General features: G+C 37.6%; 1 protein-coding gene across 4 annotated transcripts; it reads left to right on the forward strand.

Annotated features, from left to right (window-relative positions):
- Positions 1-183: 183 nt before the first annotated feature.
- LOC108969109 lies at positions 184-25,486 on the forward strand. Of its 4 annotated transcripts, XM_018933637.1 has the most exons (12): positions 184-481; positions 1,922-2,109; positions 21,857-21,919; positions 21,990-22,128; positions 22,188-22,302; positions 22,373-22,825; positions 22,924-23,022; positions 23,440-23,658; positions 23,718-23,837; positions 23,898-24,475; positions 24,546-24,642; positions 24,707-25,486. In XM_018933637.1, exons 2-12 carry the CDS (start codon positions 2,055-2,057, stop codon positions 24,830-24,832), a joined length of 2,064 nt encoding a protein of 687 aa, XP_018789182.1. In that variant the 5' UTR covers positions 184-481; positions 1,922-2,054; the 3' UTR covers positions 24,833-25,486. The 4 variants fall into 4 exon arrangements, with proteins under 4 accessions (XP_018789182.1, XP_018789179.1, XP_018789181.1 ...); XM_018933634.1 differs by having other exon boundaries at positions 22,924-23,658; XM_018933636.1 differs by having other exon boundaries at positions 185-481; positions 22,924-23,658; positions 24,546-24,634.
- The last annotated feature ends 320 nt before the right edge of the window (positions 25,487-25,806 follow it).

Consider the following 25,806-nt stretch of genomic DNA (forward strand, 5'->3'; position numbering starts at 1 on the left):
AGTTCAGCATAGCGCTGAGTCTGTCTCTTATACACATCTAGATGTGTATAAGAGACAGCTCGTACACCATGCATACACCTCGTTTGTATTTGAGTTAGGCACTCACTTAAGCACTTGTTGTTGTTGCTGCCATTGTTGGCAGTTCAGCATAGCGCTGAGTCCACCGGCCATCCATCCAACCATCGCCGAGCATTAATTTGCGGACGTGTGAGTGAAGTGGTGGCACAACGGTAGTGGCGCGCTAGTAGCTGGCGAGTAAAAAACAAAGTGCATTCGAGCAACGGACGACACACAGCGAGGAATGCAGCTGCTGCGTTACAGCTGTGAAAATACTTCACTGATTTCGTTTGAGGAAAATCATTTTCATATTTTCTTATTCTATTTTTTATTGAAATAAATGCGTTTAGTGCGAGAGTGTGACGGGTTTAAAGTGAACTTTTGTGGCAGAAGTGCTGGCAGGCAGCAAAGTGTAAAGTGAAGAGTGAGTTGAAAGTTCAGTGATGAAATTAAGATTAATTGAGAACCATACGCACTTGATTGAAGCAATTGCTGGAAAAGTGTGTTGTTGGGGTTTTTATTTTTATTTCTTGTAAGCGGCTCTTGGCTTGGTTGAGTGCATGAACCCTTCAAATTGGAACCGGGTGAAAAATAATGAAAACATCGTTACCGTTGGGCGCATAAAAACGCAACACGCGAAAAATATAACGCTAAATTCAATGGAAAAAGCAATTCCGAAAAATAAACAACAAACGTGTGGCGAAAGTGTGCGCAGCGTAAAGTGCAAAGCAAAGCGTTAGAGACGGGCGTGGACTAATTAGAGAATAGTAAACGCAAGAAAAAATACCCTACACAGGTGCATTCTTTACTGTATGGCAGAGTATAAGAAGGTCTTAATCATGATTTTGGACCGTCAACTTGGATGTCCACTATATGATATAAAGGTCTGATCTGACCGATTTTTTGTCTGAGGCAATAATCTTTCCCAAATCTTACAGAGATATTTTTTCAAATAAATAATAAAAAAAAAAAATTTGTCAACAGAAGAACTTGTTTTTGATCTGCCAGTTTCTATGATAGCTATTTGTTATAGTAGTCCAAAAATGCTTCTTCAGTAGAAATGAACGTGTGCCAAATTTCACTTTGATATCTCAAAGACTGAGGAACAAGTACGCTTCTATGCAGACATACACACAGATATACAGAAAGCCAAACATTGTTCCGTATCTACTTAATTTTTATTTTTTTTTCTGTTTTTTTCTTAATTTGCTGTTAGTGCTGCCATTAAGACCATATCAACACAACATAAAAGCCGCTAGAGCACAAAGCCGTTCAAGACACTTTAATTTCACATATTTACACGCATTTATACATACATACACATACTCACGGCATTTATGTAGCGATTTAGTTCAACAGCAACACTTCCGTTGCTTCCAATTTCGAGATTTAATAACAACAACAGCAGCAAAAACACTTGAGTTGTGGCTTCCAGTAAACACCTGGCTTGTTGCGGCGATAAACCACCCATACACACATACAAACATGCATACATATGTACCCATTAGAGGACAAAAACAAGTTCATTTATAAACACTTATAATATATACAACAACAACAAAAACATATATTTATTTATGTCGTGCTCCACACTCAAGTCGCCCTGCTTTTGCACGCGCAGCGTCGCTTTGCTTTGCCTTTGAGTGATAGCTTTCAACAAGTCGCAAATATCTGCTCTTATAATCAACCACACACGGGCAGTGCGTTCTCGTGCGATTAGCATCTCTAAGCTGCGGAGCGCCGCATTTTTCCTACATTCGTCCTTGAGGCGGACCGCTCTCAAATTCAAGCCACAACACAAAACTGTTTTGTGTTTCTCTTTTTCAACGTAAGAAAATTTGTATTTCTCTGTATTCCTTTCCAGTTCTTAACCTGTTTTCTAAAACACTACAACTAAGTCATTTAATTGTGCGAGTTGTCGTGTAATCGCATTTGCTTCAAATTTGCTCATCGCCGGCGATATTGTGTATAAAAGCTTGGAACAAAGAGGTGAAAAAATGAATAACTTGACAAAAACCGAATTATTACCAAAGAGCGGACATGTCAACGAAGGTGAGTGGATGTGCTGTACATTGTATATTTATAGCTCATAATAAATATTTAATCACCCATATACAGACACATAGCTTAAGTAGCATTTAGAATATTTGAGATATACTAAAAATTTTAAATTTTTAAATAATAAGCTGTGTCTACCTTCGGTTGCCTTCTTAAAAATCCGACCTCAACACATTTAGCTAATTCTTCAAAACAGCAAAACTTATTTATTTTATCCACTGTTCAACCTCCAGATAGTCATTGACGCCTTGCAATATAAATGAATTATATGGTTTCCCAACAGAATGTCTTTAGCCAAAAAATTGAAGACGGTTTCTTTCGAGCCGAGAGTAACAAGTAGAATAGGAATCAAAAAAGAGAAACAAACATCAAAAGTCATTAAAATAAATAAGTTGTAGTTAAACCACAATGTCAATGATTTGCAAGTTTCTCAAGACTCACTGAAATGATTACTGCACTCACTTAAAATTCTTAAACGAAAATACCAGAAATGCGTGGTTTTATGAATGAAAAATCAAAATCTTTACGTCCAAATAAAAGAAACTTTTCTCACTTATTTATTAAAATATTTGACATTTTTAGTATTTTTTTTTTAAGTGGTTTAACTCGCCACTTACTCATTTTTTTATGCCAGTCTTGGTTTTTATACCAGTTCAATGTTCGATTCACGATTTTTTGTGACAGCTTGCAAACATACACAAGAAGATTAAAAGATTATCTGCCTAGAACTTCTTCGCCCTGACGTAAAATATTTGTAGTGAACATAATAAGCATGTGTTCACGGTTTATACCAGTTGAATGTTCAATTAACATCCTCCGGGATAGTTAATAAACAAACAGAACTAGATTATATGCCTAAATTTTTCATTTCGTTATGTCATTCAAGTGATTTATACCAGTTGAGTGTTCGATTCACGATTATTCGTCAATTCATAAATACGTACAAATTGATTATATGATAAAAGTTTCTATTTTCTTATGCCAGTCTATGTGATGTATAAAAATTGAGTATTCAGGATCCATTACAGTTGAGAGACTCGTACACACATCTCGATTTTCTACTTAAACCAACTGATGACATATGTATAACCAACTGATGAGATACATTTTGTATACCAGTTAAAGTGATTTATACCAGTTTTACATTCGATTCGCTTGTTTTTTATACCAGTTGTTAATACAACCAGCTAGTTAATACAACTTGAAAACCTGTATAGAATTTATGTTGTTCTATTATGAAATATATTTTATTATAACAGTCTATGTCATTTATATCATGAAATATTTTCGGTGCAACCCATATATGTATGTATACGGCTTATACCAGTTGCTTATTTAATTCACGATACTCCATTATAGTTAATACAACTAGATTACCTATTTAAAGTTTATGTTGTTCGGACAAGAGATATATTATTTGATTATATCAGCCTATATGAATTATATCAGTTTTTTGTTCGATCCATTTACTTCCGTGGCAGCTAATACCACTATATTCGATGCAAAGTTCCCTCACTAAAATATGGAAATTCAGAAATGTCCACCGTAGTAAGTCGACTGACGGTCTCCGCTTAGTGAAATCTATACTCATTCAGCCGTTACCATAACTTCCAACTTCATCAACTTATCATTGGATCATGTTCGTATATAAAGAGGCTCTTGCTCTCACTCCCTCCTTAAACGCGCACTATTGTTTGAACTGCATTTAATGAACCTTCCCTTTGAACTATTTTAATACCAGCACCTCTTCTATCATTATATTCGTACAACAAAAGCTAGTAGCTCATAATTGCATATTTACATTGTTTTTTTTATCAAATCATAAGCGAAACAATCACAAAACATAACAACAGTTAATAGCGAAAGACTGTTTTGCAACTTTCACACCGCGAACAACAAAAGATGTGATACTAAAATTAAACATCTATGTTATTATATATGTATGTATGTATGTATGTATGTATATATTATATACAAGTTGTATTTGTATATGTATTTAATGAAAGTGTAGATTTAGGCAAGCAAAAGCAATAGGAAGCTGCCGGCGGTGGAAACAAAATAATCAAAAGGTTGTTTGATGTTTTTAAAAGCACAACGACTTGAAAGTACTCCATGGATATATAAAGGCTTCATGAAATATGAAAATGAGATTGCGCAAATTTTGTAGACTGGAGAAAATTTTGTTTACTTTTTACTAAAGTTACAGACAGCTGAGTGAATTAGCGAATTAGTTACTCAGAGTTTAAGTATACATACAAGCATACATATACATATGTGAATAAATGGGAAAGTCATACGCTAACTTGCCTTTTATTTCGCAGCTGTCTATTTACATACACATATACTTATAATAATTTGTTAACAAAACTCCGTAAAAGTTGAAAAATATATATACCATATACATAGTATGTGCACATAAAGAAAGAATAACGCCAAGTATACAACTTTCCATTTGAGTATTTCAACACTTCTGTATATATTCATACTCATATGACTATTTATTTATTTATCCCTCTATAGACTGATTTGTTTGTTTATTTGGTTATAACAAGCGGATTCATTGTCAGCTTTTTGCGCTTGTATGTTTAGTTAGCTGTTTTTGAGTTTTTATTTCAAATCAAATACGCCAGAAACCTCATTAAATTGTGCGAAGAAGAGGCACACAAACGAGAAACATTGATAAATATAGGTATTGAGCAGGTACTAAAAAGCAGAGAGAAGGTACGACGATATTGACACCATTGGCCTCAACAACCGCGCCGTTGGTTCTGCTATCTCCAAACTGGGTAAGGAAGCGAAGCAAATGGGTCTGGTAGTGAACGACGGCAAGACGAAATATCTTCTGCCTTCAAATAAACAGTCGTCGCACTCGCGACTTGGCTTCCGCGTCACTGTTGACAGTCATAACTTCGATATCTTAGATAATTCCGTCTATCTTGGAACCAGTGTTAACAGCAACAACAATGTCATCCTCGAAACCCAGTGCTGAATAACTCTTGCCAATAGGTGCTACTTAGGATTAAGTAGGCAAATGAGAAGTAAAGTCCTTTCTCGACGAACAAAGGCCAAACTCTACGAGTTAATTATATTCCCCGTCCTGCTATATGGTACAGAGGCGTGGACGATGATAACATTCGATGAGTTACGACATTACGAGTTTTCAAAGAAGGATTTTTGGAAGATTTATGCTCCATATCGATGGAAGGTTGAGCTTTACGAGATATACAATGACATCGCCATAGGTTAACGAATTAAGAGACAGCGGCCTAGCCAGCGTAGGTCATGTCGCCCGAAAGTATGAGCTCTGAGAGTATTAGACGCAATACCCGCCGGGAGAAGTAGAGGAAGAGGAAAACCTGGAAAGACCAGGTGGCGAAAGATCTGGTTCCACTTGGAATATCAAATTTTTGCCAAACAGCGTAAAGGAAGAAGACTGGCGCGCTGTTGTTAACTCGACTGTAATCGTGTTAGCGTCGCCTACGCCAGTAAAGAAGAAAAAAAGGTACTAAAAACGTATGTTTATATATTAGAATGAAATGTTTGGAGATACTTTTGAAGACGACAGATGATGAAACGTAAAAACGATACCGTTAGAAGATCGAACCATAGAAGCCGACGAACTGTTTCGGATCATCCACCTAGCTACGACTAACGTGATCAAATGAAGCTAAAAATGTTTGCTTAAGATACTGGAAATCAGTTGAAGATATTCGAGCTTGAGGGTCGTATCCTCTTAAAAATATTGAGCGTGGAAATAAAGATGGAGCGCTAAGAGCAATCCAAAAGAGTTTCTGCGTCGCTTTATGAAATTCCACGAAACATAATGCCACTGGTCCAAACCTCAGACCGATTTTAAGCGGTGAAGCTCTTCCAAAAAGATGAAGATGAAAAAGACTCTGTCGGCCGGAAAAGTTGTGGTCATCGTCTTGTGGTACTAACAAGGTCAGATCTAAATCGACTACTTGTAGAAGTCCAGAGATGTTACCTGGCGCTATCTTCAGATATGGATGAAGCTAGGGGTGACAACCAATTTTAGTTATAGATCCGGATACAGATAATGAAGTACATCGTAGCTACATATCCGCACAATTTCACCACCACCGCTAACATAGAAAAGCTGCTGCACAGCCGCATGTGGAATGTTATTTTTAAACTAATGAAGTCGTGCGATGAAGGCGCCAATCAATGCCATGTGGCACACACGCACACTAGTGCGCCCACTAAATGCCGCTTGTGCATGGTGTCTACAGCTGCTTGCTGCCATTTTCCGCCTCATTTTGTTTGCAACAGTTTTGTGCACTGAACTGAGCGCTGATGCTGCTGCAGTTGCTGCTACTGAAGCAGTTGCCACAATTTGCTGCAAAGTGCAGTGGCACGAGATGATGTGCCTACAGCTGCCGCAGTTGCTGTTGATGGCTTTGTCGTACCCATCAACATTGTTGGAGTAGCTGCCGCCAATGGAATAGTTGTTTTTCTGTTTGTTGTTGGCATTGTTGTGCCGCTATATTGCAAGTTGCATATTGCGGCAACAAATGCTTGATTTGCTGCCAAGTTGGCGTGCATGCGGCGCACCGTTCGGCTGACGGTTACTTGTTGCAAACAATGCCAATAATTGCTGTTTCCACCGCCAACAGCAACAGCAACAACAGTATGTGCATAAATGGTGGCAGCCGCAAAAAGTGTTGTATGTTCAACGGACACTGTACAGTTGTTGCGGCAGCATCTGTGTTATTTACTGCAATTACTGTTGCACATATATGCATGTGGTTGTTGTTGTTGTGCTTTTTAAAGTTCCCTATCATTTTGTGGTTGCTGTTAGTTTTTTTGCTTTTTCGACTTACTTTGGCCGCCGCTGGTGCAACGTACTGCCCCTGCAGCATGCAGCAGCATTTCAACGGCTGCTGCATTTCATAGTCCACACGTTGTTCGGGTTTTATTGCATGCAACAGCGCGCTGCATTGGCTTAGCGCTTGATTGACAGTCCCTCTTGCTGTTGAACGTCCGTCCAGCTAAGCGGTCGCAATGCCCACATGCAACATGTTCCACTTGCGGCGGCAACGAATGATTCATTTCAACACTCCCGTTTGGGGTTTAGCTAGTTTTTGTTATTATAATATTTATTTCGGTCGCAACAAAGAAGATTCTACATTTTGCTGCACTTTCATGCGCCTAACCATACATAAAGTACATTCATTACACTGCTCTGATTTTATTTCGACGAATTAAAAGCAGACACATGTGCATAGAGCATGGAATTGATCAAGAAGTGCAACTGATGTTAATTTTGAACTTCTGTCTTCAAACAACATCAATCAAATAGCGTCTCTGGCATTCTTCGCGTGAAAAAATTTCAAAATTAAATATTTATAACCGTTAAATTTTATATGTTTGGCTTAACCCCAAACAACTTCGAAATATCAATCAAATATTGTATAAAAAAAAATTGTTTTCTGAATTTTCGGTAACAGAAGAAAAAACATTGGCTTCAGCTGCACCGCGCTACAATACCCTTCACAGGTGCATAACTTATAGCAGCTATAAGCATAACTAGTTCTGAAACCGGTGCCGATAAGGTCACATTCGCAAAACAGCAGAACGTGTACAACGCGCGGCTCACGTTGGCTTCAATGGCGCACTGAGTATGATACCAACGATCGCACTTCACGGCATTCTTCAAATAACACCCGTGACTATCGGACTTCAGGAAGCCAGACATAGCCAGACGGGAGCTTGCCATACATGCTACGAGTCTGACGAATTGGCAGGAGTAGACTAATGACTGGCTTAATATATTTGTTAGGGGTTCTAGTCGATTTGCAGATATCCGACGGACCGTTTGATTCATACCTAGGAGTTTTGAGCATCACAGGCATCTCTAGCTGTCTAAGTTGTATTGTTCATGAAATCATGAAAACTAACCTTTTAACCCAACCATACTATAAAAACCCAAATACTATAAGAGTGAATGTGCAACTTTCTGAAGCAAAGACTGGGAAAGCAGCCTTGACCTCACTTTGAAGAATTTACCAAAGTCTCATGTTTTCGAACGGTCGCAAAGAGCTCAAGCCATTAGAAATCGTCAATTAATCCATAATGTTATCTGTTGGCATGCCAACTGGCACTCGATAGAAAACACTGTCGGAATACTAACTGGCCACTGTCTGATGACGGCACATGCCCGAAAGATGGGCCTGACAGATCGAAAAGACTGCAGGAAATGCCTAGAATAGATCATTAGAGTAATATTGGAGCATCTCTTGTGCACTTCACCTGCATTGGCAAGACTATGTAAGCATCCGGTGTCCCCACAGTATGATACACTGGAGGAGGTGTCGACAGTGAGGCCGCAGAGTCTGTTAAAATTCGCGTTAAGTGCAGGCATCGGAATCTATAACTCTCCTCTTGGACTTAGCAAGTGAACTCCATCTGGTATCACAAAGAACCAAACTGGTCAATATGTGGATTATTGGCCTATCAGATTAATCTAACCTGACTGTTATTATAGATTAGATCGACAAATTTTCTATACGATAACTCGGGTAACTCTTTAAATTAAATTAATTTTTCGTAATGGTCTGAAAAAGATTTGAAGCCTGATACAACGAAATTGTTTTTTGGAAAAGTCTAACCGATTTTCTAATAAAAATTTCACAATTTTCTTCAGCACATACTAGCATTTGATAATCGATTGCCATAACCCATTTCATTGAAAAGCCTGCCACGGCTGTTACGCTGTACTTGACACTTGCCACTTGCCACATGCCACATTCGCCTTGTGCGGCTTTTCAACTAACACCGACTGAGAACTCTTGTCTATGAGCAGTGAGTTGCAGAAGGACACACTTTTATCGGCCGCATAAAGATAAAAGCGAAAATAGTATGATAATTAAATGACAGGAAAAAGTCGTAAAAATATCGAAAAACTCTTGCCAACAACACACATGTAAACTGAAATGTGCAGCCCATCGCCCATCATCCTTCGGCACGGCAAGCGGCATGCGGCGTACGGCCATTTCATAGCGCTAACTAATTTTAGAATATTTATGTGCTTACGTATATATTTACGTTTATGTGTGTGTATGATATGTGCGCTTGAGCATTTCGTAAATTTCATTTTATTAACAGTTGTGTACAGGAAAACTATCAGGCGACATTGGCGCGCATCAACTTGCTACCGCTGCACCATTTCCAACGCGCCATTCGTTCGCTTTCATCATGGTTAAGGTCATTGTTAGCCAGCGCGGCTGCCGCTCAGCCACTCAGCTAGTTAGCTAGTCAAGCAGGCTGCCTGCCTGAGCAAAGCACATAATTATTTATAAATTTTAATGCATATCGGTTGCAGCACTCCCCATATAAATATATATTTATATATGCATATTTATATGTAAGCATGTGTGTGTCGAAGCGGTTGTTGGCGTAGCTTCTTCTTCAGCAGATTGCAGAGCGCATTGCCACTATTAATAGCCGGTTTTTCGGTGTTCAGCGCCTGAAAGTGTTGTTGGTGTGAAATAGATGCATTTATTTGTGTGTGTGTGCGTGTGTCTACTCGCTTACATCAACCTTGAGTCAAGTTTTTCCACTTTCGTTGTTTGACAACAAACTCCACAAAGTCGACGGCAATGACTCCGTACAATTCATCTGCTAATTTTACCATTTTTCCTCATTTCGCTTTTGCTGTTGTTTTCATTGTTAGCTCCAGTACCTGCTGCTGCTCAGCTTAACGCTTTTCAGCAATTTTTTATTATTGTTAAAAAAAGTATTTATGTGTTAAATGTGTGTTGGTATTGCAATCAAGTGCAACTTTCTAATTTTTTCATGCCGCACACATATATGTATGTATATAATTCAATGTATGTATGTGAGTGTTAACTCATATCTGTTAGGCTTTTGTAGTCAGTGTTTGGCGCTTCGATTACACTTACATTTCATTTTCATAATTTTAAATGGAAAATTTGTTAATTTTGAAAGTAGTGCCGCATTGTTTCATGCCGAGCTTGCAAGCGTTAATATTAATTTTTAATTATCGATCGCATTAGTGTGAGCAACAACTGTAGCCGAGTGCAATGAACCGTTATTGTTATCTCTCGGTGGTTATCAGAATATACAGAGCGTATATAGGAAACCCCAAAAATTATGAAAAAATATTTTGAATTTTTTGAATTTTCCATTTCGGAATTTCAAGTATACTTCTGTCATACTAAGGTTCCTCCTTCAGGGGTTCAGAAATTACTTAAATTTGATACATAACAAATCATTAATCGAGAATCATTATAACGCGCACAAATCTGGCCACAGAGACGATTATGAACCAAATGTATTTCGACGACTATCGAGTCCATGTATCCGAAATGGATCCGGATTTTATTCAAGCACGGATTGTCGGCAGCATTCCTCAAAATTGTTTTAGTGCTATCTAGATCTATAACAACAAAAACAGTGGACATTCAAACACACGAGTATTTAGTTTTTGGGATCGCTTAACCGTTTACTTATCCAAAATCAACCAGAAATTTTAGTTGGACAATTCGGCGGTATTGATAAAAATAGTCTTGAAAATGGTTTCTATTTGAGTCAATGTAATCGGAATTTATCCGAAATTTTTGTCAACCAAGAATTGTCAACTCGTCAGCTTCCCTCAAAATTTGTTGAAGAACTCTTTTTAGGTATAGAACTACACCGAGAGTAGATATTCGGACATACGAGTATACATTCTTCGGTTTCGGCTTTCAATTAATCAGTATTTATTCGAAAAAATAATTTTAATAAGGCTTTCTATTCTTTATATTTGTGTCCTCATAACCGAAATTTTCACTAACCAAGAACTTTCAACTCGATAACATACCCAATATTAAAAAAAAATCGAAAATGTTTTCTAGGTATAAACAACAATAAAATTTAAATTTGTATTTGTATGTATATTTATGTATTGTACGGGTGACCTACGTTCAGGAAGTCATCATGGTGAAATCTTTGTGGATAAAATGCTTTTCGGATGAGAACAATTTTTTCATGAATATTCACCACGTGGTGAAAATAAAACCAATTGCTTATAGATATTCACCACTTGGTGAATAAAAAACCAGGTTTTCAAACTTCAAAATTCACCACTTTTCGGAAAACAGAAACATCAGGTCTCATTCCACATTATCTTTTATTTTGTCAACTTCATCTTTTTATTCGAAAAATACCATAATATACAGAATAATAAGGTATCATATATGTATATGTATTTACATATGTGCATATGCCTAGTATGCCAACAATAGTGTCGCTTCAGTAAGCTTTTGTATCTGCAACATTTAACTGTAAACCTGTTATTCGTTATTATTATACAGTTTCAATTTACATTATTAGAAAAGTAAACGACACATATGCACATAGACACACCAAGGGTCAATTGTATTCAGCGGATATGCTATATCAAAAATAGAAAATATTACATAAATAAAAAATTACACAACAAAACTACAAAAAATGCAATATAAAAGCATACAAACACTGGTGAAAGAAATCGTGCATTGAAATATCATTCATGGAAACCACAAAAGTGCTGCTGCCCGCAGTGCGATTATGTGAAATCAGGCTTTCCGTGTGTGTATTGGTCATGTGCATATTTTTTTGCAAAAGCTCATAGCGCTTAAGAAAATTACATGTTGCTCTCTGCTGGTATTGGAAAAAATCTCAAAAATACAACATTTCCGGTAGCAATTTCAGCGCGGCACCAGTGTGTGGCTTCATGCCTACTTCAGTTTTATCAGCAGCGTTGCCACTTGAATTAAAAGTGTTTGCTGAGTAGCTCGGTTTGTATTAGCAACGGCTGGTTCCCACGCTAGCCACTCCAATTGCCGCATACTTCACATAGTAAAAAAGCAGAAATAAATAAATAAATTGAATCAGTGCCTACTCAAGTTCGAGCTATGCGCCGTGACGCCTTATAAACAATCACAATCGTGCAAAGATATTTCGCCTCGCAAAGCCAACTGACCAAGTAAGCAGTCACACATACATGCGTGAAAATAATCTGAGGTTTAGTATAAATACTTAGCTTCAAGATAAATATATAATACATATTTATATGTGGGGGGTTTCATGTGTTACATAAATATATAGTTATGGTACATACCCTTTAGGAAAAGAAGACGATTGGAAGATATTTATTCAAGTAAGTAATTTAATAAATAAGCTTTTCTACCAGGCAGAACTTATCCGGAACGCAAAAGAAATGAGTCGTTTAAAAAAAAAAGTTATTGAACCATTCGTAACAATTCTTTAAAAACTTTCAAACTAGTTTCTTTGTGTATCGATGAAGCGCTGTCAGCGCGATTTTCAAGCATTGAAAGCGTCACAGAAGGCATAGTCCGTATAGCCATTAGAGTCGAGGTGCTTGCTGCTTGGATCCCCTTTGTCGCCTCTAAATGCTTGCCTTTCATCGGCCTTTTCAGGGAAGGAACAAAAAAATCCGGGGAGTCACATCTGGGCTGCAGGGCGACTGCGGAACCGTTGGAATGCTGGCCTTGGTTAGGTAGCTGTTCACAAGAAAGGCGGTGTGAGCCGGAGCGTTGTCGTGGTGCAACTTCCAATCTCTTGGGGACTTCCACGTAAAACATGGCGTTGACGGTTTTCCAGGAGGAACAAATTCATGGTGGATGATGCCTTTGATGTAAAAAAGTCAATGAACATCGTTCTCACTTTTTTGATAATTCATCAACGGCCTCTTCCCGACCTGTATAAAATGCTGTTATCGATACGCCACTTCTTGTCAACTTTTCGCGTTGCTTTGTCGACAAAGAATTTACCTACAGAAGCAAGAACAAAGTTAGTAGTTTCATAAAAGAGGTTATGTGGAGTCTTCAGCACAAGATCTAAAGCGTTCTTCCAATGATTTAAAGCCTCGTTTTACAAATTTTAGATCAGTTTATCTATTGTTATTGAATAACTATCTAAATTTACACTACAATTATTTATTTATAGGTTTTGGAACCTTAAAATTTTATTTTAAAATTTTTTTAGAAGAAAATTCAGACCAGGGATGCTTCGCCAACTCATGAGCTTAATAAAATATTGTGTTTTTTGCGCGTAGAGACAATTTCTTCAGGTTCTTGTCTTCACTGGTCTGTTGATATGAACATCTACTCTCCAATGCAAGGTGAATCAATGACTGTTATTTTCTAGGAGCGCAGAAAAATACTTCCAATTGAATACTAAAGTTATATGAACCGTATATTCTCACGACTGATAATCCCTACAGGGTACAAGACAGCGCCACAACATAAGCATATGAATCTTCATAAGTGTATACAGCTGTGTGTGCTTTCCCAGCTGACCGTTGGCCTGCATGCATATTTTTTTTTTTTGTTCGAAGGCGCACATGCAAACCAGCATGAATGCATATGGAAGCGCGTAAGTGTGTGTTGATAAGCATTAAAGTGTGTAATTTTCACAACATTGGAATTCATGCAATTTTCTGTTATTTTCTCGAGACGTCTCGTCGCTGCCGCCTGGCCACTTAAGAACTCGCCATTACCTTTTCATTGTTTCCCTTCGTCACTAACACTCAATCATGCACAAGCACTTCATATACATACATGTACATATGTTGTACTTGTGTGTACTTTTAGGTAGTCTTAACTGCAATTGGCGAACATTTACAAACAAATACACAATGAGTGGTGCGCTTAAATGCAATGGCATAAACAAATTTTTGTGATTTAAATGCCTGCGAGTACTTATTTACATATATATATATGTATGTATGATTGTGTATGTGTCTAAATGCATTTAAAATCGTTCTGAATGCCAAATTGCAAAAATTACTACGCGGGTCACTTTTTTCCTCAGTTGGTACGCTCATGTTTGTATGTTTGGTTTCTGAGTGTTTTGTCCATGGCGTAGGCATTGACGTGCATTTTAATTTCAGGTTATTGTGCGATTCGTTTGTGCATACAGTGAAGGTCATGAAAATTGTGCCGTTAATTATAGGCTACTTAAATTATAAATTGTACTGATTTCCTGCAGATCTACCAATAGGTTATAGGTTCCAATTTTGACCACACCATAAGACTTAGCATTCCTTATTGAATAATATTCGACCGAAAAAATCAAGTTCAGCCCACAGTAAAGAAAATCTATCAGCTGTAGCTGAGAGTGTACTCGAAGACCGGAGCGTAGCAACTTGGACTGACGTACCACTTGTGCAAGAACCAAAGCTAGCGACATCGCTTCCTGCAATGGACTCTTGAAAGGTTCCAAGAAGATCCGACGTTTTAGATCCATATTTTGTTCAGCGATGAGACCCATTTCCAGCTCAGTGGGCAAGTAAACAAGCAAAAATGTCGCATTTGGGACAAAGAAAAATCTGAACGGATTCAAGAGCAGTCATTTCATAAAAAAGTTCGTGATCTTGTAGACATTTGGTTTCAACAAGACAGCGCCACTTTGCACACATCGCATTAATCAGTACATTTATTAAGAGAACACTTCGGTAAACAAATAATTTCACGTTTTGGTCTGGTCGATTGGCCTCCAAGATCGTGTAATATCACAGCGTTAGACTTTTTATGTAAAGTCTAAAAGCTATGCGCACAATCTTGTTTCGGTTCAGGTCTTAGAGAAAAATACCAGGTGTGTCATTTAACAATAATCACTCTAAAGGCTTGAACGAGTCATCGAGAATTGGGCTCAACGGATGAACCATCTGATATGTAGCCCTGGTCAACATTTGAAGGAGATAATTTTCAAAAAATAAATGTCGAAGAACGGCGTTCATTAGCCAATTTCTTTAAAAATATATATATATATATATATCTGACACATTTTTTTACCCTCCAGTGTAGATTTGATGACATTTTTCATTTATTGTTAGAAGTTGACGGATTTGCTTTATAATTCACACTCGCCTCTTCAGTACTACCTTTAAACGATTAAGGAGGGCTTAATATTCATTATTGTTTCAACATTAGGAAATCGTTTTGTAAATCGATTGAAATTATTCATTAAGGTCAATTTTAATGGACAATAAAATAACTAAATTTAAAATTTTAGTAAAATTTCAGCAAATAATTTCAAAAATATTTAAATAATAATTATTGCTGTTTTTAAAGCAATTAATTTCCAAATATGATACCAATATATGTATATTTTTTTGTTATAGTAACTTGTAGTAGCCGACCTCTTGAAATTTTTTATATTTCAGTAAAATGGAAAAACATTAAAAATAAATTTAAAAAAACGCCGATTAATCGACCACCTTAGTAAAAAATACTAATCTAACACTTTATTATCGCTTAAAAACTTTTAGTATTTGTTCTTTGTTTTCTTTCAAATATCAAAACCACAGAATCATATTTGTGTGCATATTTAATCGGTTTGTAGTTGCCTTTGCTTTGAAGCTTCTCTTCGAGCGGTCAAAGTAAGAAGTTTTCGACGACAACGCTGATTTTTTATGGCTGCCATGTTTATTTATTTTTTATTATTATTTTTTTTTTTATTGTTAGTGCTATATTTTTACGCTTTTTAATTTTTTATTTGTATATACATACATATATTGTCCACATTTGCGTTTTCTTTGTTTATTTTCCTTCTCGCTTTCCCGTACGAGTTTTACACATAAATGTGCAAGTTCATGAAATTCAATCAACAGCTATAGCATATGCATAAATTTTGAATAAGTGGAGAATAGATAGAGGAAAAAGTAATAACTTCATTTGTTTTTGTTTTGGTTGGCTTTGGTTTGAATATACATACTTAAATAGGAATACGCGTTATTCTTTTGTCACTTGATTTATGGCAATTTTTACGACTCCACATTATGGTTTACCCGCTCCAGTAGCTCCTCCATTCTAAACACTAACTTCAAATGGGCGTTTCTTTGCGCACAAATTAAAAATAATATTATATTATATAAGAAATCGTAAATAATGAGCAAAAAGTGCTTTTATGGTTATGCGTTATAGCACGGAAGATGGAAGTCGGAAAAGACCAACCATAAAACGCTACTTTTGGAAAAAATTGTGAAGGTATGAAAATAATTTCCACATAAAAGTGTGATAATGTTTAGCAGCGCGCTGGCCTTTGAAGTTCTATACACGTGGAGTCATGAATTTCTACAATACAAATCTCCCGCGCTGACAGGAAATTATAATTGGCTAAGCCGTGGAGAAGTTATGACTATAATTGTGTTTAATACAAGATTATTCCCTGCTTCAAGTTAGAAATATTTTTACTTAGAATTTGCATAAAAATTTAATTGTAATAAATCCGGCTTGGAAGGAATTGAAAACGAGCAGTGTTATGAAAATTTGTAAACTAGTGAAGCGTGATTTATCTCACAAACGCTATATAATTCTCAACCTGTTTGTAAAAAAATATATAAATGTGTTTACATATGCACAAGTTTGTAAAATTTTTTTGTAATGAGCTATCTATCAACTTTTATTTACATGATCTGGTGATTGGATTGTTGAGAGCGTATTCAATAAAATTACGAAAATTACTAATACAAGTCATGTTCTAAATATGGCGGTTACAACTACTAATATACTTACTAATACTTACCTTGGTTCAGGGAGCTCGCAACCTATAACCTCCTCCGGGTTTCTCTCTACGGCCCTGTTAATATATTTAAATAAAAAATTTAGTATAAGTGAAACCAACTAACTGATTACTAACTAATTGATACCTACCAGCAAGTCGCAGGACATGAAAATTCGAAGGGCTCTACAAAGTAACATGAAAAAATACATAGAATATACATTCATATATGTACATTAAAAACCTCCACATACAAATTTACCGTTAACCCGTTTTAATGTGGGTGCTGTCCAGTCATGACACTTAAAAATGAGTGCTAAACATTTAAAAAATTTCGTGCCCATTCATAAGATTTAGTCATGCCTGCACACATGCACACTCACCACAACATACATATGTATGTACGTGTGTGGATAAGTCGTTCCATATTTGTATGAATGCCTGCTGTTAAACCGCAACAGAATGCAAGCGTCATATCTGTGGAGCGATATGGGTCAAATGTGTGTCAGTTAACGTTTGCAATAAGCAATTCGGTTGTACCAGGAAGATAACCATGTGCGAAGCTGGTGGGACACGCGATAAGTTCTTATTCATGCACATAAAAGGCCAGCTAAGTGTTAAACAAAACACGTAAAAAAATCGGTTATCGTTTGGAAAAATAATATAAATAAGAATTGTTGTTGCGGCACGTTTGAAGGCGGCGCGAAAGTACTCATGACTGGGTATGACAGGCGAAGAATATGTTATATAATCTTTTAAAAACTATATGCATATGTACATATGGTATATGGTATACATATGTAGGACAAACTTATATGCGTATGTATATATGTACATATGTATATGAAAGCATAGCAGAAGCGTGATTTTTTGTAACTAGAAATTATTGATAAATTGTTGTTTTGTTATAAGGTATAAAAATTATTCATCAAGTGAAAAGCATACAATCATAAAATCGTAAATTTTTGTACAAGTTTACAACATTTGTTGTTGGATTGCATACTAAAATAAGTTTACGCAAATACAACTCTGACTATATTTTCGGTTCGTTATAACTTATAAATTTGTAAGACCTAAAGGTATATAACAAGTGTTATAAAGGGAAAATATAAACCTTAGAAACTGTTTCTTAAGACACGAGGAATGCTTCGGGTTAATTAGTGTATTCATTTTTTATACTCGCTCAGGCTACTCAATCTATTATTTTGATATATACATATTTGTATAATTCCAAACAACTTCGAAAAAGACAATCGTCAATTATATTTGAGATATTCTTATTGAGTTTGACTTTTTTTTAGGACAATTTTTTTAATAATAATTATTGTTTATTAGAAGGCTTAATTGAAAAAAGGTTTTATCAAAATTCGATTGCCTTTTCAACTACATTACTGTAATCATTTTGGCACAAATATCTGCCTTTCGTTAATCAATAGTCCACATAGTGTTTCTGTGTCTTCACAGCCGGTCTATGTTCAGATTTTTCAATGATAGTACTCCCCCTCTATGCATAATTTAATAACACTTCTGAAGGAAAATTTTACGACTGATGGGCTAAGAGATGTGTAGGGTATTTGAGGTGTTCAGATTATTCAGAATTTTCGCCTTATACCCGTTGTCTACTCCACAAAACATGCTACGTGTTAGGAAATTTTTCATGCTTTTGGGTTTTACCGACCCAAAGTTAAAAAAAAAAAACCAGTCTCTAACTTTACAGTTTCGCATATAAGAACTGTTTTTAAAAAAATTAATTAGCCAATCTTAGTCTGTGAACTAGTACGGTTCTGCCTTCAACAAAATATATGCAGTCGGAGAAAATAATTCGAAGGATTGGAGTCTCAAACAAAAGCGTCAAAGAAATCTCTAGTTCAGACAAGTAGTTTTGTTTTTAAGGACTATTTATCTTGAAAAAAATCACTCGCATCCCTAGTGCTGTAGTCACAGCAACGCTATGTGCCACTTACGCATCAATAAAAACACCTCCTCTAAGGAATCATCTGTTCGCCCATCCCATAATCACATTAGCATTATTTCAAGATGGCGTTTCATTTTTCTCATTGATACATCTGGGCACCTGCGTCCCAGGTCCCGCTTTCTGTTGCGAATTTCTTGATAATCCCCCAGTTTGCGTCACTGCTTAAATTAGCAGCGCTTATTGGGTCAACCAAGTCTTCTACGGCGTTCTCGTTGCCAACGCACATATTCTTTGAATGTGCAGTGTCGTCTTCTGTACCTTTTGAAGTTTGTCCGGCGACTACCTTAAGCCGGTTTTCCTTTTTAAGCACGTCTGCCCAGCGTAAGTATAATAGGACGCTGACTTTCGACTTCATTAGGATCTTTCTCTTTCCTTGGCTGGAGCCCCGATGTTAACCAATACCTTAGTTGGAAGCTGAACTTTGCTGTACTGGAATTGTACACAGAAGTTTAGTCTGGGTTAGTTTACTGCATTTTGTGTGCTTAGAAGATTCGTAGTCGTTTGCATATTTATTTCGAGGGGTATGTGCTTATTTGTTAGCAGTAGTAGCTCTGTTTTTTCCGTAGTGTGAGTCGAGCATTGCTTGCGTCCGTACCACCTGATTAAGCTTTCTTCATGCTTTCTGTGTCTCTTGCTGTAACTACTGCTGTAATGTTGTCCGCGTAGCCAACTAAGTACGATTCGTCTGTCATTTCGTTTCGACTATGCACAGATGAAGGTTTAACGTTAATCAATGAACTTTTTTAATGAATGAAACAACCCCAATATACATTCATATACATATGTAATTACTGAGGTTAGCATTTTAAAAGATCAAAATAATTTTTGATTTGCGCTCCTCCATAATTAGGCAAAATCATTAACTCCTAATGATTCATAATCAAAGTGGTCAATAAACTCAGAGCCACTCTAAGCGCACAAATAAATTCCTAATCGTTAATTATGCTAATTTAGAAACCTCAAATGGTTCACAGAAATTTTTAGTTCGTCATGCACCAACACACACACTCCACGCATCCACTCACATATTTCTACACTCACTTTTCACGCAACACGGTCAAATTACGCACCATTATTTACGAATGAATATTTTTTCGAATGAGCTTGCTCGACGGAGCAAAAACAAAATGGAAAGGGATTAAAAGAAAAACACACAAAAATTATGATAAATTGTTAGAGGCAGCACAGTGTTGTGTGACAGCCTGTCGGGGTCGGCCTCTGCGCTCGGCGTCAGTGCCACTCAAAATGCGGGTGAAAACGCCGAAACACCAGTCATTCGACAGTTACAGTGAATTTCAATCAAAAACTGTTGAGGGGCAACGCTTGCAGGGCATATTTTAAGCCATACTTTACATGGTTGTTACATTCTTGAAATTGTTAAGTGGCTGAGAAAAAGCAGAGATCGTTAAGTAGTTGCATCCGATTGTCCGCAACATTGTGGCAGGGTGAGTCACGCCTGTGCAGCAGTGCATGGTGGAAGGCAAGAAGGTTGCTTGTAGGTAGAAAAGCTGTGCCTAAGGTAAATGAGGCCAGTAAATCAAACAAAGAAATTCCTGGCTAATGACCGACAGCAATGATGAAACTTGTTGAGCTGTTATGCTATGGCTTTGGAGTAATAAAATACAGCAGTCTAGCACGATCGCAACGGATCATCAACGAAATGCAGCTATAATGTGTCAAATATGAGTACCAAGCATTTGGAGAGTATTAAAAAGTATGACAGAAATGTGTTTGTAAATAGAAATGTTTATTGCATCAGACCGTGCGTGCTAGAGTGACCTGTGTTCTAGTCACTTATCATTAGTCACGCAAAGTACACAAATACTCGTAAATATAAATTTATTTTATATTTGCTTTCGGCTAAATTATGTGTTTTTTGTATACAGATATGTTTGTAAAGTCATTTTTACGTGATTTTTTAGAAATTCTTGGCTTTTATGACATACCATTTAATGATCGCCGCTTTTTTTTGGCTCTTAGCGATACTCTCTTCTTTTCGCTTTCATATTTTTTGCACTTCGCTCGCTGATGTGATCTGGTATTGCTTTACCGCTGCATTTCGCAATATTGACCATAAGAATGTTGGCATTAAAAAAACTAAAGAAAGCTGTTTAAATTGTTTTGTCTGTTGTCCGATGACTAACAAGATGTGATGGCACTTAATACGAGAGTTGGCCGCGCTTAGAAGTGGTATAAAGTTACCTTTAGGATATGTATGCACACATATAACATATGGTCTCATTTAAGGGGAAGGCAGGTTTTTAATTTTCTATTTTGATAGAGTCGAACAAACAACTGGTATAAATCGCAATAATGTCATATCCTACCTAAGATGGCTTCGATTTATCAAATATAAGGCGGTATAATAATAAACAATGTGCCTTTAAAATAACTTTTCCTTACAAAAATAAACACAAAAGTAGCAGGTCAAACAAAGAACTGGTATTGAGCCAAGTATAGAGCGTAGCAAGTTCCTCCAAATGTTTACAGGTGTCAAGTTCAACAAAGAACTGGTATAAATCTCAAATTTTTATATTGAAATAAAAGTTGGTTTGATACGTTAGATATGCCAGAGTAGGGAAGAGATAAACAACTACTACAAATTGATCGATTTGTCAAACCTTTTAGAGTAGCGCAACTGGAAAAGCGCTGACTCAAATCACAAGAATTGGCAGACTGAAACTCTTCTTTCAACAAATCTACGAGAGTAGTTCCGAGCAGACTAAATAACGAGTATAAATTACAGAAACTGGTATAATAGTTTATGGATAGGATTTCGTGCTTGAAATATCGAGCTTACGAAATCGGTCTAAATCATATAAACTGGCATAATAAAATAAAAGGGATACTAAACGACGATGTATGAGTTTGGAGTATTAGAAATATTGTGTATAATAATAAAACTCAATATTTGTGTTAACCTAGAAATTCAAGGAATGTTCGAGTTTCCTTTCCTCTTTCTTGCCGAAAGCCAACTAAACTACAGATTTTATTTGTCTGGCTTCACAAAGGGCTGCACAGTCCAAGTGCGATCCTCACGCTTTGCTGAGCGAACAGTCATTTAACACAACCTAACCTAAGAAGCCCTCTTTAACCGAAAGGAATAACTACCTTATAAGCATACTTATCATACCATTTATATATACAAATATACTCTATGACTCATTATCTTAGTGTTCACAAATTTTTATTAAATTAAATAATAATATCAATTCTTTCTCCTGTCTTTTATTGCAGTTTGCAAGGAATGGCTGGTACGTGAAGACAGCGCACTGGCCTATAAATTGCAGTCTCAAGAGAGTAAGTCTATATAACCTACATATTATATATACATATGAACATTTTATGACCGGTACTACTTCGCCACTAGTAAATGACTTCTACAAAGGCAATCGGCAGCGCAATGCTGTGGTACGTGAAGACTTTCCGACAGCGCTGAATGAGCAAATCAAAGAGAAGGAAGAGGCGGAAAAGCAAGTGGAAATGTATCGGCGACGTTTGCTCGAGCAGTAAGTGCAATAAAAAGGCACTCGTTGGGAGTAAATTTGAAATTTTTATATTACCACAGGGAAGCATATGACAAGCGTGTTGCGAAGGAGATCGCCGACAAGCTGGAACGTGACTTGCAGGAGCAACGACAGCGTGAGTTGTTAGAGAGCGAAGAGATGGCGCAGCAGATGCAGGCAAGAAATATACCCAGTCGGCAGTAGATATGTGTATGCTTAATTTAATTTCATTTTGCACCATCTCTAGGAGCTGTACGTGAATTTGCCGCCGCCCACGCGTGGCAAGGCGCAACTGCCACCGCCACGTCCAGCTAAAGCAAGTATCTTGCAACAGAATCCAAATGAACCCTCAACATCGAATGGTAGATATTTTGGTGGYAGTAGTAGTAGTAGCCAGCACACATCAAGTCATCAACAATTGTCACAATCACCACAAACACCACAACAGTCAGCATTTCAACCATATTACAAGCCGCAGCAACAACAACAACACGAATTGCAACAATCATCGCCTGAATCATATTTGTTGCAACAGAATCATTTCTCACAAACCGACTGCTATGTTGGCATAAGCATACAAAAGTCACCCTCGCTAACAGCAGCGGCAGCCTCCACCAGCGCCGCAGATGCACCATCACCACCAACATCATCAACACGCAAAACCGCAAAGTCACAAGCGAGCGGCAGCAGCCACTTATTGGTGAGTTTGTCAGCACCAATTATTAACGTTGCGGCTTGCACCTGCCTTTAAGCTCACCAAAATTAACAAACTAACCAAGTTCATTTCATTTTCATTAGCAACAACATCAACATTCATTGTCATCCATTTCGACGGGTTCGACAGCCTCGGGAGGAGCAGCAGCATCGGCAGCAATAATGGCATCGCCAAGCGCTTCGGTACAGTCATCCACATTTGCACATCAACACCCACACCAGCACAATCACCAACACTTGCATGCACCAGCCGCACAACAACAGCAACAAAAACGCATTGCGCTCGATATGCACCACCCAACACATACACCCTATACTAATCACTCACCAACACACACAACAACAACAACAACACCAACTGGTGTGCACCAACAACCGCTACACCAACATCAGCACCCAGTTGAAGAGTTGGTGGATTACTCGGATGTTGTAGACAGCATACGCCAACTAAACGGTGAGGCTGTTGGCCATACACCCGAATCATCACCAATACACAACACTTTCAGTAATAATCACCCCAATCCATCAACTGGTGCTTTGAGCAATCGCCTGCATTCGGTTTCCAATGAGAATTTGCTTAGAAATGAACATAAATTTCAGAAACTCTCACCGGAGAAATACGATCAGCTGGTGGGTAATGATGGCAGTGGGCGTGGCATGCCAAATGCCGTGGCCGCTGAGCGGCACATGCAAGCGCACGCCGACGACATCGAACTGTATGTGGATCCGTGTGATTATGCGAGTCTGAAGGAGATCGGCCTGCCCATGGAGGAGATCAAGGAGATGAGCAAGAAGCTGAAGCAGGAGCAGAAGGATGAGGTGAGCATTTTGCAATTTTCAAATTGAACTGCAAATAATATAGCTGTCTAAAATTACAGCTGCTGGCGCGTCGTTTGCAGCAAATGGAGGCGCATGATGGACTCACACAGGAAGAGCGCGATCGACTGATGGCGATCGAGGCGCAAGACAAAGAACTAGCGAAAATGCTGCAAGATCGCGTAAATTATTGCTTTCCATATGATTGTTGATAAATATTAATTATGCACCGTTTTCCACAGGAGCGCGCCAAGGCGAAACGCGCCAAAGAAAAAGCGCGCCTGCGTAAACACCAACAGAAAGATGGCAACACAACACTCTGCTCCTCCAATGGCAGCTCATCAAACGGGCTACATTGCGGCCCACTATTACCGCTGCCACAGGATTGCCTCTCATTTGGCAAACACTCGTCACATGCCGCACACTCGCCAACTGCGGCCGCTGCCAACAACTTCTCCTACGCGCCACAACCGGCAGCGCGCAATGGCTTGCACGTGCAGGCGGAGGAGCAGGAGGAGGCGGACATCATCGATGTGGAGGCCTACTCGAATCCCATCGATGTACTGCACAATCAACAGCAACGCCAACAACAAAATGGCACACTCACCAATGGCAGTCTGTCGCGTGAGGGTGGGCGTCGCAGCAACGGCAGTCAACACAATGGCATCGGTGCGCATCCGAACAGCATGTTGCTCAATCGCGGCGAAGATGACATCTACACATTGCCGGTAGACAGCTGTCGCCCGGGGCAACGTCCAACGTCGCTGAACATTAGCGCAACCAGTGATGCGCATCTGTTGCAACACAACTCAATGACTAGGTAGGTGTGACGTTGCATGCGTTGCACCAGCAATAATTGTACAATTCTCTCCACATCTTTGTTGTTGCAGATCTGAAAACTATTCCATCGATTCACATGATTCACTAAACAGACATGAGCTAGCTCCACGCATGAACTACTCGCAGTCGAGTACTTTTGGTATATATGTATTTGGTTGTCAGCCTAAAGCGTGTACATTTTAATGCTTACTTTCGCCTTTTTGCATTTCAGATAAAAGCTCAAGCCCCACACCGCCTTATATGCCGATTCAGGGTACGCGACGCTCAAACTCAGGCGACGAGCGGAAAAAGAAATCGAAGGATAAGTGTACGCATCAGTGAAGCGGCCACAAATTAGTCGAATTGCTCATTTATATTATAAATACATATATACATTACACACATGGATATGCATAGTAACATATACATATGAACACACACATACATATATATGCTAAGTAAATATACACACATATCCTCGTTATAAACCTATGTCCGTTTGTACGACGTTGAAACTGCATACATACATATATGCACCTAAACATATTTATTAATATACAGTATGCGTGTATACACATACATACATATTATTATAGAATTTATTCACCAAACTCATTAAATAAAATCTTTCTAATCCATATCAATTTTTCCATTCACTTCTATACACACATACATATGTACTTATTTGTTAAAGCAAGTATTGCATGACATATTATTAAGGGCAAGAGTTAACAGTTAAACCAATTTGTGTAAAGTGGCAAACAATAAAAAGTATGTATTTGGTGCGCTTAAGCATTTATTATAAAAATATCTCACACATACTTACAAAAAAGTATATATAGTTATATAATTAAAGCTACCCACAAGCTACAGCCAACACATACATATATTATAGTATATTATTCAAACATAAATTTAGTAGATACATATCTATGTTCAGCTATTGTGGAATGTTTTATCGTTTACTCTGAAAATCTATTTGCCAACTTGAATTAAAAATGAATTTAAAAAATTTTATGAATTTTTATTTTTATGTATATACAAAAATTCGATGATTGCTTTAAGATAGGGCTTGGCACTCATGTTTATATATTCTTCAAATGGCTAGTGCCTCGTTATGGGCTGTATATGTGTACTTCTTCCGGAACCACCAATAAGTCCTTAGTTTTTGCTTCGCCACATCTGCCTCACTATCCCGCATGTGGTTGCATTACTGTGGGCAAAAAATAGTAAGACTTTATAATTGGAATTTCACGGATAGACCCATTTGTAGAAATATTTTTTTTTTTTTTTGTATGTCGATATAAGGATCAGTGATATCTCTACTAAATT

The sequence above is a fragment of the Bactrocera latifrons genome, unplaced genomic scaffold (genome assembly GCF_001853355.1).
Source record: "Bactrocera latifrons isolate USDA-ARS-PBARC rearing strain unplaced genomic scaffold, ASM185335v1 scaffold_24, whole genome shotgun sequence".
In the NCBI taxonomy this organism is placed as follows: Eukaryota; Metazoa; Arthropoda; class Insecta; order Diptera; family Tephritidae; genus Bactrocera; species Bactrocera latifrons.